Source organism: Malania oleifera, chromosome 6 (assembly GCF_029873635.1).
Source record: "Malania oleifera isolate guangnan ecotype guangnan chromosome 6, ASM2987363v1, whole genome shotgun sequence".
NCBI lineage: Eukaryota > Viridiplantae > Streptophyta > Magnoliopsida > Santalales > Ximeniaceae > Malania > Malania oleifera.
The window spans coordinates 52205830-52221302 of record NC_080422.1 but is presented as its reverse complement, the minus strand read 5'-3'; the positions used below and the strand labels follow the sequence as shown (position 1 = coordinate 52221302).

Genomic DNA, 15473 nt, shown 5'->3' with positions numbered 1-15473 from the left:
ATATGAAACGAAACCAACTCAAAATAGAAAATAAATCTCAGTAAGTAAAATAATATATTCACGTTTTTTTTAAATAAAAAAAAAACTTACCCCATCTTCGGCCCTTAAATAGCCTCGCCTTCGCCTTCGCCCGAAGGGTCACCTGCCACCTCAAACGGTCCTCTCTGCAAGCTCAGCTCGAACGGTCCTCTGCAACTCTTCTGCGATATTGTTTTTTAAGAGAGTTCGGGAAGGATTTGAGCAGACGAAACAAATCTCGCAGGACTATCCTGTGAGATTTACCACGTGTCACCACGCGAATGGATTTCAGGTGCAAATCTCGCAGCTTGGTCCTGCGAGATTTCCGCCACGCGTCACGTTCCAATTCAATGCCCTCATTAAATCTTGCAGCTCGAAGTTGCGAGATTTGGTCCAGCGTCGCTACGCGTCATCTGCCTACTGTTTCTCTCATTGCCACGCGTCGAAACTAGAGCGGCCCATGAGTTTAAATCTCGCAGCATGAAGTTGCGAGATTACGTGAGCATTATTTTGGGAAAAATTTTTCTAATCAGAGTGTTATTTTATATTTTATTTCTTTTTAATTATAAAACGGGAAAAAACTCAAAAAACTTGGTCAAGACCAATTCGTGCATGTTTGTCAGGAGCGAAATTCAGTGAACCAATTTGCTTGGAGAGGAGGAATACTTTAAAACGGGGACTTTTCTGCGTTTTACCTAGGTTTTTCCAAGACCACCGTGTTTAGGGGAAAAACGGAGAGGTCAGAACTCAGATTTCAGCGAGTCGGGTTTCGGCCTAGAGAACGGAGGAGCCAACGAAGAGAAGAAACAGAGCGAAGGCCAAAGCCGTAGGTTGTGAACTCTGAGCAGTGGTGATGGCTCGGCAGGCCACTAAGTTGATGAGCTCGATCGCATCGAAGTTCTTCTCCTCACCGTCCTTCGCCGCGTCGACTCAGTCGCGCCATTTCGCGGCTGCGGCGGCAGCTCCACCGGCTGTATTCGTGGACAAGAACACCCGCGTCATCTGCCAAGGCATCACCGGCAAGAATGGTACCTTCCACTCCGAACAAGCCATAGAATACGGCACCAAAATGGTCCCTCTCTCTCTCTCTCTCTCTCTCTCTCTACACGCACACAGCACGCGAGGATTGACTAACTGGATTATTTTGATTCTATATTTATATATATTATCTTCTTAGTTTGGATATACGGTCTTTTGATGCATAGGTTTCAATCAGCATTGTTAATTTTAATGTTGCTGGCGTTTCGGGAAGTGGTCCAGAGGGTCGGTCGGAGGTTGGATGGGTTGAAGAGCTTATCTATCGGTGGTCGTGTCAAACTCATTAGTGGTTCCCTTTCTAACATGTCCATATTTTTCTCACCTCTCTTTAGAGTTCCCACAACGTGTAGTTCGCCTTAGATGTTGATTCCCTATGGTACAAGGTGATTAGAAGTAAATATCAAGTTTATCAAAATGGGTGGAGACTTGGCATTAATAATGTGACATCTAAGAACATCTCTTTAATTGGAAAATGGTTGTCATAGTTAATGCAGATGTTAATTCCCTATGGCACAAGGTGATTTTGAGTAAGCATTGAGTTCACAAAATGGATGGGACCTGAGGATTAGTATTATGACATCTAAGATCATCTCTTTAATTTGAAAATGGTTGTCGTAGTTTGCTTTAGATGTTAATTCCCTATGAAGAAATGGTGATTAGAAGTATCAGGCCATTAGAATGGGTGGGATACTAGAGGAAGTGGTAATGTCTTTTATGCAAGTCCTTGGAAGTTTGTTTCTCAGGTAGAGTTAGTGGAAGTTTGTTTCTTAGGTAGCTTGTTTTTTTTTTTTACCTCGTGTGATTTGGGGTCAGTAATTGTAATAGGGTTTAGTTTTTTGGAAGACATATAGGTGGGTGAGGTTTTTTTGGAGAGCTTGGTGCCTAGTATTTTTAAGCTTTCTTTAGTTCACAATGCACCAACCAGCTCTTTCTTTTCTTCCAAGAGGGGGCTGTCTTCCTTGGACTTCCATTTATTTGGGAACTCGATGAAAGAGGTCAATGAGCTCACTGTTTTTATTAGTGCTTCTGAACATTTTGTGCCTCACAATAGAGGTTGTGTGAGTTTGGGCTGGGGATTTTTTGTGTTCTTTTCCTCGTAAGTATTTTTCCCTTCATCATTTAAAAAAGCTTTTTCCCAATCATTTTCCTTTGACCATATCATCTGGAAGGCAAATGACCCCTTAAAGATTCATACTTTCATTTAGATTGTGATTCTCGAAAGGATTAATACGCAATATTTGTTGCACATTAGAAGACCCTAAAAGGCTCTTAGCCCCTATTTGGAATGCCTTAAAATATAATTTCTTTTTCAGAAAAAGTACTTTTTTATAAGTTGTATCAATAAGTAGTGTTTGGTTTATACTTAAATAAGTACTTATTTTAAAATGTAATTTTCCAAAATACTTTGTTTTTTAGGAAAATAAATATTTTCCAAAAAAATATTTCTCTGAAAAAGTACTTATATGAAAAAGTACTTATAATAAGTAATCTCAAACTACTTTTAGATAAGTATTTTGTCTAAAAAGTACGTTTTTATAAGTGGCTCCAATCCTAATATTTGCTTGATGTTCCATGAGTCTAATGAAACAAATGCGCACCTTTTTCTTCATTCTTGATTGCAAACCAACAGTGGGTGCTCTTTTTTCATTCTTTTGCGAAGAGTGAGTAGTGCCTTAGAATGTGGGAATTTCTTGTTGATAAGGTATTTGAGATTTTGAAAGAGTAGAAAAAGGAAGAGCTTTATGTACATATGCGGTTTTCGCTATTTTGTGGACTCTTTTGACAGAGAGGAGTGAGAGAAAAAATTTTAAGGCTAAAAAATTCCATCATTTGTTGTGGGACTGAGTAGTTCTTTTGTTGTTGTTGTTTTGGGAGGGAGGGAGGGAGGGAAGGAGTCACTGTCCAACTTTCAGATGAATTGGAGGGCAGCACTATTGTAGATTTTTTTAGTTTTTTTATTTTTGGAGGAAGTTTCATCCTATATGCATTATACTTTAGTATTTTCTCTTTTGATAAAATTCTCTTTTCCAAAAAAGCTTGTTACCTATTTGGATTAGCTATCATTTTATTCTACCATTATGTAAATAGGTCCACTTTTTTGTTTGCTGTTAATTCATCTTAGCAAGGCTAGTCTCATAATTTTGAACCCATTTATTGGGTGGAGTTTTTGGCTGTATTTCTTAATGGGCTTGTAATGCCTCTGATTTATTAATGGATAAAGCAACCTTGTGTTGGTTCAACACCCTCTTGAGAGCAACCTCATATTTGGTTAGACATTCATTTAGTGATTTGCAATACTTAATTTTGTGAATTGAGTTTAGCTTTATTTGAAGACTCTTCCCCAAATAACTTGAGTGCTTTTCATATTCTTGCAAAAATTCATTCAACTGTGTAGTTATTTCACATTAGCTTTAAAAGAACATATGAGATTGACATAAAACATGAAATAAGAAATAGGACAGTAGGATTCTTTAGACATGGTTTCTTAACATAAGATGAGAAGATTGGGGATAATAGGAGGCTTCTCAAAGTTTTGGACTCTATTCAAAAGTAACCATGTTGTCTAAAGTAACCTCATGATAACTAAGGGTTTTTTATTTTTGAAATATACCTAGTCAATATATATAAGTATAACAATTAGGATGCATCTGAGGCCATTATGCATTATTTTTTTCTGGTCCACTGAAGTCCCCTTAGCTTAGGCTGGGTTCTAGTCTACACAAAGGGGGTACACTGTGACTTGTCCCAAAACCCTCCACACCCCTCTTCCCAAGTTACCTCGGAAATATAGATGTCTGCTGCTCCAAACATTGGCCTTTCTAGGGGACTACCATTACTTAGTATTGGTCTTCTTGTGTGTGGAGTGATTTTGATATTGTTGGATGGTCCTAAAGCTCAAAATGCATAACTATTACATAAATTTATTGGTCAATAACAATTGAAGAAGGCGACATCCCTAGGTTTAGGAATCATGGTTTTAGATAGCACATGTCACTATTATGTTGGCTTATTTTTGATTATAAAACCTCATGGAACTTGTGATTTTGTGTGGATTGTATTTACTGGAATTTTGAATATGTGTGGAACAATAATTACCATCAAATGCTAACACCCTTACAAACCACGAACTGGTACAAACATTCCAAAGTGTGGCACTATTCATAGTAGGCAAAGGCGAAAGGCGAGGGCGCTCGCCTCACAAAATTGAGGCGCGCAGTTATAAAATTTGTGCACAATGCCTATTTGATGGGTAATTGATATATGAAAACAATTCAATAGTAATATTATAATTCAAAATGCCAAATATCCAATACCAAAACATAAACACATAGAAATTATGTCAATTAGTACCAAGTTTCAAGTGAAACAAACATAGTTCAACATAAGTAATTACACATACAAGAGTTCAAGCTTCAAATTAGAAAGGAAATGAAATTGCTAGGCCGAAGGCCCAAAAGCGTCAACATGGTAGCTTAATGCAAGTTAATCTATAACTTGCCAAGAGCAAGGGCAGAAGAAGAAGCAGAATAGGAATTGAAAAAGAAGAAGCCGAGCCGAAGAAGAAGAAGGCAACAATAATAGAAAAATACTAAAGAAGAAGAAGAAGAAGAAGAAGACTTACTAGCCTCGAAGTCAAAGGGCTCTTGCGAAGGCTCGAAGACTCGAAGGCTTGAAGATGAAAGTATTTCGTGCTGGTTCGAAGGCTCGACCTCAAAGACAAAGGGCTCCTACGATGGCTCTCTTGCTGGTGAAGGCTTGAAGACGTGAAGATGAAGCCTTGACTGCTGGTTAAAAGGTCAGATATCCGAGGCACGACTCACTGCGCCTGGAGCCTTAGTGTGCCTTAGTGTGCCTCTTGAAGGTCGCCTTGCCTCAACCCTGATGAGGCGCTAGCCTCGTCGCCCCATTGCGCCTTGCACCTAGGTGCGCCTAAGGCTTTTGACCACTATGGCACTATTTAATTTTCGAATGCTAATGAATCAAAATTTTACTTCAATAATTTTTACATAACATATTTCTCATTGCTAATGTGGAGAATTATCCATTATGATTCATATCATTCTTTGTTAATTTATTTCAACAAATAAAATATGTTAAACATCCTCTCCATGGTTTTAAATAACAGCTGCGACCATTACGTAACGCTGTTTCGTAACGGTTTTTTGGGTTCCCAATACTGTTACACACTGCGAAATCGGTGAGAAGAAATATCACGGCCGTAGTGGCTGTTACGGACTGTGACCATTACATAAAGGCTGCTATGGCCGTTACGTAACCGATACAACACTGTTATGCCAAAAAAATGATTTATTTTTTTACTTTTTCGTCTCACTTTGTTTTTTCTCCCCTTTCATAAATCATTCTCAATATGCTATGTGGCGAAAGGGGGAAAAGGTTATAATGAGGATGATAATGATACAAAATGTACTAATTTTTTAAATACTTACAAGAGATGTATTAATTAACAATTTAAAAATTCTAACTTGTTAGGAAAATATTTATATTGATAATATTAACAATTTGATATTAATGTTCTATATTTTTCAACTGCCCTTATCTATTTTCTAGTTTGTATATTTGTATTTTTTCGTATGCCTTATGTGTCTAATAGATTAATGGAGTGTATAATGTATTTTGTTTATTAATTAAGTAAGCACACATAAGAATTTATCACGCATAAGAACAATGAGAAGTATAAATATGCACATGTAATTTTTCTGCCAATGGTAGTTTAAAACAAATGTAAACTTCTTTCCCTTACCAAACAACTTAGTTGAACTAAAGGATCCAAAACACACTAAAACTACTTCTAAGAAGGGTTAAAAGCAAAACATACAAATACACTAATATGCACAAGGTTGTGCATCCTTGAAAAAAATTCACGACCATTATACCCGCTTCCCGTTATGTAACATCCGCTACTCCTGCTTCCCGTTACACTCATTACCATTATATTATGCTACCCGCTATCACAATTTAAAACCATGATCCTCTTTAAAATATACAACAACCATTGCATATTTTTCACCAATATATCTATTTAAGTATACCCCTATCATTCTGCATTTTGGAGTATTTGGCATACCGTGATCCCGTTCCCATTCCATGAGTAGAACATTCTTCATTTTGGGGAACATTTTGTGGAATCTTTTGAACATTCTTTATTGAGTAAACTTCTACAGTTTTATTGACTATCAAATGGAAATGTTGAAGAAGGAATGGTAGATTCAGGGTTTTAAATCTTGCTACAGTCTTTTCATCGCCAGGTTCACGAGATTTCTTTTGCATGGAAAGCTGCATTTTTGGGGGGGGGGGGGGGGGGGATCCTTTTTGGGGAAAAAAAAAAGAATAAGAGGGATTATCCTTATTAGTTGGTGCTTGACATGCAAGGAAGATGGAGAATCAACTAATTATCTCCTTCTTCACTACAAAAGGGTGTGGGAGATTTGGAGCCTCATCAAGCAGTGGTTTTGTGTCGATTGGGCCATGTTGATTATTGTTAAATCCTTGATGCAAGGGTGGGCAGCTCTGTGCAGACATAGCAGGATAAAGTTGTGGTACTTGGCCCCGCCTTTTCTGCTCTGTGGCATCTGCAGGGAAAGGGACAGTAGCTTTTGATTCAATGGAAATGCTTGCATAGAAATAGAAGGATCCTTTCTTTTGTACCCTTTTTTGGGGCTTGAAATTTTAATCCGCATCTCTTCCATTGGGTGTGCTTTTTGATATGCAATTTTTCAGCTTTACTTTTTTAATGTTTTTTGATTCATGACTGGCACCCTTTTGGTGCTTCATGATGCATACTTATAGAAAAAGTCTTCTTAGAACTTTAAGCCCTGTGGACAAAATTTGTAAAATGCGAGAGATTAACTTCTAAGGCTGCTTGTGTAGCATAAATGTCCAGTGTTACATTCTTGCCATTAAATACCATACTTCCTTGAACTTGTGCTAAAAGCAGTTTTTGTTTCTGGATAGAAAAAAAAAATTCATTAAGAGAGAAGAATGTACAAATAGGGTGAGAAATGCCCAAACAGAAAAAGAACAGAAAAACAAGAGGAATCTAATACCAAAAAAAAAAAAAAAACTTATTGAGCCACCAATTTTGCTGATTATCAAAGAAAGCAATACCGCCAAAACACGCTAGAAAAAACGCACAAGGAAGATTGTTTCTAAAAGAAACATCCAAAACCCTCCAGAGGAATGTTCTTAGTCATCAAACTCCTAAGACCCAACCCCGCCAGATGTAGGGATACTAACCACGCCACCTTTGATGCCTCCTCTGTTCTTTATGATGTCAGTTTTACTTTATGATTTTTCTTTTGGTGCATGTGTAATTTTTTTAAGTGGTTTGCACCATGATTGAATGGTTTCTTTCATGTAATTATTTGTTTTTTGTTTTCTTGAGAATCTTTTTCTATCTTTTGTTTATTTAAGAGGGTGTTGTGACCTCTTTCTTTTTAAAAATGTGTAGGGCAACCACTACTTCCTCTTTATAAAATAGCCTCTCCAGCCTGATCCTTGTCCGTTTTGTTTGTTGAAGCAAATGCCAGTCAATAATGTAGGATGCCCGATTAGTAGTTTCAGCTCCTCCATCCTACGAGAAAGTTCCTCAGTGTTGTAGTTACTCCATTATTGTAAATGATGGTAATGTAATTTGACCTATGATAATAGCCACCCTCTGAAAACCTTGGCTTTGTTGTCTCATTTAGAAAACCACGGAGCTCCATACTTTAGCCTCTTTGCCATCACATGAGAGGCTTCCTCATTATAGTTCCTCCATTGTATTAATGCGTAGCTGATGATAATGGCCACCCTCCAAAAGATCTTGATGGTGCTCTCCTTGAGAAAACTGTGGAGCTATAGACTTCTGCCTTCGTGAACTTTCTCTAATCAATTATCTTAGTGCCCTCCACTTATATTCTTATGGTAGTCTTTTTTTTTGCATAGATGTTCTTTGCATCTTCCTTTGTATCTAGCTCCTTGACGTCACCCACAATCTCAAGCCAATTTGACCTGTACCTACCACACTCCTTCCGATTCCACCACTTCTTGCCTTTCAACATCTTCTGTTTGTTGGCCAATAATTACCAGGGTCGCTGCCTCCCTGGAACTGAGATCTGGATTGCATGCACCAATTTGTGGGTCGATGGGTGTCCCAGATTGCTGGGGGTTGGGATTCAAATCATCAAAAGTGGCGATCCATATTTGTTCCAATTCTCAAATAAAAACATACAAAAAAATTATGAAATTTCAAAACAACTAGTAAGAAAAGTTGAAATAGTTGGATAAACTCCAGCAACTTTTTTTCATTTAATCACATGTTATTAAACCTCATGAGATTCTTCCCACAATCTGCCATGGCCCAACATTAGTGGGTGTGGTCAGAAGTTGGTCTTTGAAGGCAGAAGTGCATAAGGTATTGAAAATGCTCTTCCAGTTCCCACTTAATTGAAACCAGGCACCTATTAATCCTAGAAACAAGGAAATACCCTGTTGCTTGGCCACATTAAACAACCTATGTGTTGGGAGGTTGATTAAACTCAAAACTGTCGCTGAATTGGGAGAACTCTGTTATAGCTAAGATTACTCTATACATCCCTTCGTTTCATGCTGAAAACATATTGGAATCCCCTACAATGCACCAAGACAGGCTCCATTAATTCTCACAACAGCCAAGTCCCCCAAAGTGTTGTTCCTAGACCTGTCTTGAGCAGGCCAGTGGCTCTTTGAGAGCACCCATTTGAAATTGCCCAGTAGGAATTCAAACAATCAGGGTGACTTTATGCCACCTAAGCACGAAGCCCAGTTTTTTAATGCTTCTGCCACCCAATGCAAGCAGGATGTTTCTCAAAAGTGTTAGCCATCTCTCGATGCATCCTACTACATAACACAGATTAAACCAACTCCATGGATGTCTCCATTGGCTTTCTTGGAGACACACTGCCTCTGGCTTCCATCTCTTTAAAAGGCCTTTCACCACTTTCCTTTTATCAGTGTCGCGCAGAAACTCTAGTGATGGTGGATCGCTTGGGGATAATTTCAGGCAATCATGTTTCATTTCAAGATTTAAAATTTAGGGATTTTATATTAGTTAGGGGATATTTGTTTATTTCAGTAATTTTTAATTACTTTGTGTTATATGTATTATTTCTTATTATTTTTGGTTTATTTTTTTTAATTATTAATAGTTTTATCTCTAGGGTTCCTTAGTTTCCTATAAATATAAATTTTTATGAAAGGATAAATAACTTTTGGAATGATTAATTGAGTCTCACTCTCTCTCACAGCAGTTTCCTCTCTCCCTCTCCCTCTCCCTCTCCCTCTCCCTCTTTCTCTCCTTCTTTCTCATGTCTGATTTTTATCTCCACTTCTCATGTCTTTTCTTCTTTCTTCTTTCATTTTCCTCTTCTTCTTTGCTTTCTCTTTCTCTTCTCTTCTCTGTTTACTCTCTCTTCTCTTCCTATTTTCTGTCTAATCTGTCTACTTTCTATCTCTTTTCTTTTCCTGTTGCTGTCCTACCTAAATTGGTATCAGAGCATATATTGTTCCAGCCACAAATACCTCTGTTGCCACCACTACAGTAGCCCTCTCTATCGTCCAGCCCGTCTTCTTCCCTGGTGATTCCATCTACAACTTCAAGGCCCTTCACTCCAGAACCCTAATCTTTTTTCCCCTCAAAAACCCACCGGAAGACAAAACCGTAACCCTTACCCCAAACCCCAGAAGAAAGCCCTATCTCTTTCCCAAAAAAAAACCCCCAGAAAACAAAACTCTGACCCTTTGCCCCTTCAGCAAATCACCAAAAATCTGTGGAAAATTTTTGCTGTTGCGAATAACAGAAAAGAATTAGGAGACATCCCAGCAGAAAAGTTGCTGCCAGTCTGAAATCCAAAGAAGGTTACAGCAAAAAAAAGAAAAACGAAAAAAACTTGCCACTGTTGGAAGATCAGAAAAAGATTCCTTCATCTGAAGTTTTGCTGGAACTCCTTGCTATCTGAACCACTGCCAACAACCCATCATTGAGGCCCTTCAACTCGCCTGAAATCCTTTCCACTTGCAAGACCCTCATATTTGATTATCACCATAAGCCCATTTTCCCAGGCTGTCTTCATCACAATCTCCGTCCTGTAGCTTCGTCATCTCAGCCTTAAGCCTTTGGTTTCAGGTTTGTTCACGAGAGAGCAAGTCCCAGGTCTGTTCTTCAGAGTGTAGTTCTCTGTATGAGAGAAACCACAATCTGTGTAACTATATCCTCAAATGACCCATTTATCCATACCCAATATTGCAATACGAGAGATTTTGATCAGAGAGAAGAGTAATTGACTGCCACTGAGATTTTGAACCTGGTCTGATGAAAACATACTTCGAGTGTTTAATACTTTAATATATGTTTTTGGAGGAAAATTCAGCTATGTCAGCACCTAAAGTCAGGTTTAGTTTGAATTTTTATTTTATTTTAATACATTATTTGTGCAAGACACTCAGGATTATTGTTGATAAGTTATTGTACAACTGGGAAGCCATCATTTTTAATATTTTGCAAGATATGAATTTGGAAAATGTTACATAGGCTTCTATCATTATATGCATTGTCTTGAGGATATTGCTTGTTTCATGGACATTTTTCCAAGGGGGAATTCATTGGTTGTTTTATCTTGATATTTATTTTGAATATAATGGACACCTGAAAGGAGGAGGACAAGATTTGCATATTATAAGCTTGTGGGTTATGTGGCTGAGTGGTGAGATAGAATACAATACTAGTGAAGACAACAAGGTAAAGCTGAAATCTTGTTTTGGTTTAGAATGAAAAGTTTGTTAATGTCAGATATTTTCCCTAACTGTTATAACAAGATCATCTTTCATCTCAATAAGAAATAGTTATTGTTTTGGGCAACACTGGCTTCCAATCTCAAAACAACTTATCAGGGATGAAACAGAAGTTCTTTATGTTATGAATTGCACATATGATGACAGAAAAGAAGTTGCAAGTGAACCTGAATTTATTGTTGTCATGGATTATCATTGTAAAAATGAAAGCTCCATTGATTGTGTAGATGGTAGTCCACATGATGCCATCCTTGAAACACAAGAAAATGCAATGGAACAAAATGTTAAAGCTGTAGAAGGTTCCTAGGAGCAGGCAGCAAAATTCAATCTTAAAATTGGAAATCCAATTCAAAGAAGGAGCTTTTTAGATGATGAAATAGTTGAATGGAGGAGTTCTTGGCATTTCTTTTGTGGGGTTTGGGAGGAAGAGAGAAGGAATTGCATTGGGCTTGTGGAAGGTTCATAACTTGCGTATATTTTCAGGGAAGAAGCTACCATATTTGTTGGTGTGGGAAAAAGGTTTTTTTATGGCTTCTTTATGGTGTGTGGGCTATGGAAATTTCAAGGGGATGTGTGTTTCAGATGTTCAGATTGATTGGCAGTCTCTTCTTAGGGCGTGTTGATTTTCTTTTGTTGTCTTCTAATTTTTTGTGTTTTTTCTTTTTTGGTTTTCCCGGGGATTCCCAGATTTCGTTAAGGAGATGTCTTCTCTCCTGATTGTACATTATTTATTTTTTTAATGAATTTATTTTTCTATAAAAAAAGTTGAATCTTGAGAAGTTTGTGACACGTAGGCCCCTGGCCTTGAATCATCTTCCAAAATGTGATAATTCTCCGCCTTTTGACTTTATTTGGAATATGTAGTCGACGCATCCTTTTGGGAGTGTCTGAAAGTTTGGTGGGGTGACTGCTAGGTCCAGGTTTAGGAGGGATTTAAATTGATGAAAAAACTGAAATATGTCAAGGAGAAGGTGAAACAATGGAATAAAGAGAACTTTGGGAATATTAAAGAGACAAACAACACCGCCTTCTATGAAATTGTTTGGTTGGACAGACTTGAGGACTGCGGTTTATTAGATGAAGAGTATAGGGTTAGAACATCTTCTTTGTGGAGTGAGTTGGAGGTGCTCCTTTTGAGGGAGGGATATGACTAGGGACCAAAAAGCAAGGGTGAAATAGGCAGTGCCTTGGAATGTGAGAAAGGGACGCATTCTATGGAATGGGGCAGTTTATGTGATCATTTCGATGCTTTGGTTTGAGAGGAACGCAAGAACTTTTAGGAGGCATTCATCTTGTCCACTTTCATTGTGGGACAGAGTGGTGTTCTTGGCTTCTTTTGGGCCCATTCTTTTGTGCGTGTGTGTGTTTTTTTTAGGAGATGCGGGCTGCTGTCCCATCTTCAAAGGGATTGTAGGGCAGCTCTTCTGTAAGCTTTTTGGTTGTTTATCTTTGTTCTATGGGGAAGTTTGATGGAAGATCGATTGTGAAAATTCTAGGCAATCATATTACTTTTGGTGATTTAAAAATTAAGGATTTTATGTTTGTTAGGGAATATTTGCTTATTTCTGCAATTTTTTGTTACTTTGGGGTTATTTTATGTTTTTCCGTTGTTTTGGGCCCAGGGTTTCTTAGTTCTAAAAATATAGGCTTATACTGTAAGGATAATTATGTTTTGAAATGATTAATTGAATCTCATTCTATTCTGTCTCTCCCTGCTCACATCTTCCTCTCTTGCTTTCTTTTTCCTCCTCTTCCTTTCTCCCACTTTCCTTCTCTGCCTTTCTGTCTCCTCTTTCTGTTTCTCCTGCTGTTCGTTTTTATGTTACTTCTGTCTCTGATCTTCTGTTCTGCCCTGTTGTTTCTCCCTTCTTTTTTATTCTTGTTCTGTTCTTCTCAATGTTTTCCCCCAACAATTCTCCATCGCTTGTTCCGTCTGTTGCTGCCCTACATCACCTACATTCTAAGGCATGATTCTGCACTTCATTGAGATCATAATTCTCAAAAATCTCTGCGCCCTTCTTTTCCCATCTTCAGACTCCTGCTTACTTCATAATTCACTGAACATGGCTGCCTCTTGATTTTCCTATTCCTCCTGTGAGGTGCTGAAAGATACCTCCAGTTGCACTCTTTTTATTTGGAGCTCTAAAAATTTAACCCCAGACCCTGTTTCTTTGTTTTTTTTAATTTGTTTTAAATCTTTTAATTTGTACAGATGCTCTTGGTTTTGTACTTGGACTGGCAGTTGTACCTCTTGGAGCCCGTTAATCATGTGTTGTTTCGCATTACTTATCAAAAAAAAAAAAAAATCTATTGGACAATGAGATTATAATTTTTTTTTTTTGCAGTCCCTTTGTAATTCCATGGTTTTTTTTTTTTCACAAGCATGTAGAGGATGACATTCCCTTTTAAAATTTCAGAATTAGCAGATGACATATTGAAGGTTGTATGCTGTCTTCCTTAATCCGCAACTTTTCTAGGAGTAGATGATGATAGGATTTTGTTTGAGCACTAGGTACTTGACAATTGGAGACCATACCTGCAAGGGGAGCAATACAATAGGGTCCTAGTAACTAATATTCTACGATGCAAAAATTCTTAATAATTAACAATATTTTTATAAACTAAGCTTATCATTTGAAAGTAATACCAAAAATTCCTAATAAAAGACAGTATATTTTATACTATATATAGAAGTGTGAGTAGTGTAAATAATATGTGAACAAAAGTGTCCTAGGCTTTTAAAAGCAAGACTAAATATTTCTAAAACAAATAAATTTTAATACTCTGTATAGAAATGTAAATTGAGTATATGATTTTGTTCAAAAAAATATCCTTATATTTCGAAAGTAAGATAAACTATTTCTTTGGAAAAGAAAATTTCTATATTATAAAATAATTCAACCAAAATTAAATAAAATTACATTTAGAATGTCTAGAAGTTATTGTAGGTAAGAGAAGATATTCCTAAAAGAAATTAATTCAATTGAAATTAATAAATACATTTATTTTAATCTATTTTGGATAAGCTAAATGTTAAACTAAAAAAAGAAACTTAATTTTGTTAAAAGGGCAATATGAACTAGCAGTATATATGTCTTTTAAAAAATAAAAATAAGACAAAGAATTTATAAAAAATAAAAATAAAAATTCAAGAAAAAATTTGATAACTTATATTTAATTTTCTTAATAGGTTAAGATTTGAACTTAAAAATCCATTAATTTATTTTGGATAAGTTAAATGTTTAACTAAAGAAAGAAAGTTTATTTGGTTAAAATGACAATAAGAATTAGCAGTGTACATGCATTTCTTTTGAAAATAAGACAAAATGTTTAACTAAAGAAAGAAAGTTTATTTGGTCAAAATGACAATAAGAACTAGCAGTGTACATACATTTCTTTTGAAAGTATGACAAAAAATTTCTAAAGAAAATTTAAAATTCAAGAAATATTAGATAAATTTATTTTAATTTTTTTAATAGGTTAAGATATGAACTTAAAAATTCATTAACTAAAAAATGATATAAATGTAATAGTATGATATGGTATATTCCAAAAGAAAATGGGTAAACTCCTCTAACATATTCTAAATTATTGTGAAGTTGTTCAAATAAATAACAATGTAATTTTTAAAAATAAAATATGAAATAAAAGTATAGACTTGGAAGTACACCAAATACTAACATTTAAATTTATTTGAAATTTAAGAAAAATTATTAATTGATCTCGAAGTTAACAAAAAATAATAACTGCAAAGATTTTGTGCAAATCACAAGTTAGAAATTGAAATAAGTTTCTTATTTTTTTCATTGGAAGAAGCTAGATATTGAGATTTTTTACAAAATAATAAAAATATTAATAAATGTATATCCATATATTAATAATTAAACAAATATTAAAATTTAATATTTTGCATGATGTTAATTAAAGTATTCCTGTCATTTCATTACGTATATTTTAAAGAATATTCTTGCTCCTGTATCTGCTTGGTGTGATAATAGTATGCCTCAAAATCTGTATACTAAAATTTGACAATATATCATTAATTTGTTTTAAAAATATATCTAAACTTTATTAAAAATTATATAAAAATATTTGACATAATATTATTCATAAGCAATCACGTGCAATGTATGTGACACATTTACTAGTAATTAATAATTGCTCATATTTGCTTATAAATAGTTTGGGAAGCTTTTATTATAATCTTAGTTGATAGAAAGTTTATTTATTTATTTCTTGATACGAAAGAAGATGAATTCATTCAAATATAAAGAATATACAAAGAGGATAGTAAGAAATTTGCCTAAACAAAAATAAGAAAACAAATAGAGAAAAAACAGTCATCAGACTAATCAAGCTAGCATCTCCTCTTGAATATCAGAAAACATCACTCCTTTAAAACAACCAGGCACCAGCAGCAGCACACCAAAGCGAGGCTAAAGTAATTGTTCTTCTCCCATAACAAAGAGGAATTCAGCTTTTTCCCTGTAAGAATTTGAGCATTATGTTCCAAACACAAAACCCACAAAACTGTGAAAACTGCACACCTACACAAAACAGCTGCTTCCGTCTACCAAACCAGCAAAAGA

The 15473-nt window shown here is 35.8% G+C and overlaps 1 protein-coding gene across 1 annotated transcript in view; it reads left to right on the top strand.

Moving 5' to 3' along the window:
* Positions 1-611: 611 nt before the first annotated feature.
* Positions 612-15473, top strand: part of LOC131158240 (succinate--CoA ligase [ADP-forming] subunit alpha, mitochondrial) — a 54734-nt gene continuing 39872 nt past the window's right edge. Inside the window, exon 1 of the mRNA XM_058112968.1 lies at positions 612-1090. Coding sequence (XP_057968951.1) covers positions 872-1090 — 219 coding nt within the window. The 5' untranslated portion in view covers positions 612-871. The remainder of the gene's footprint in view (positions 1091-15473) is intronic.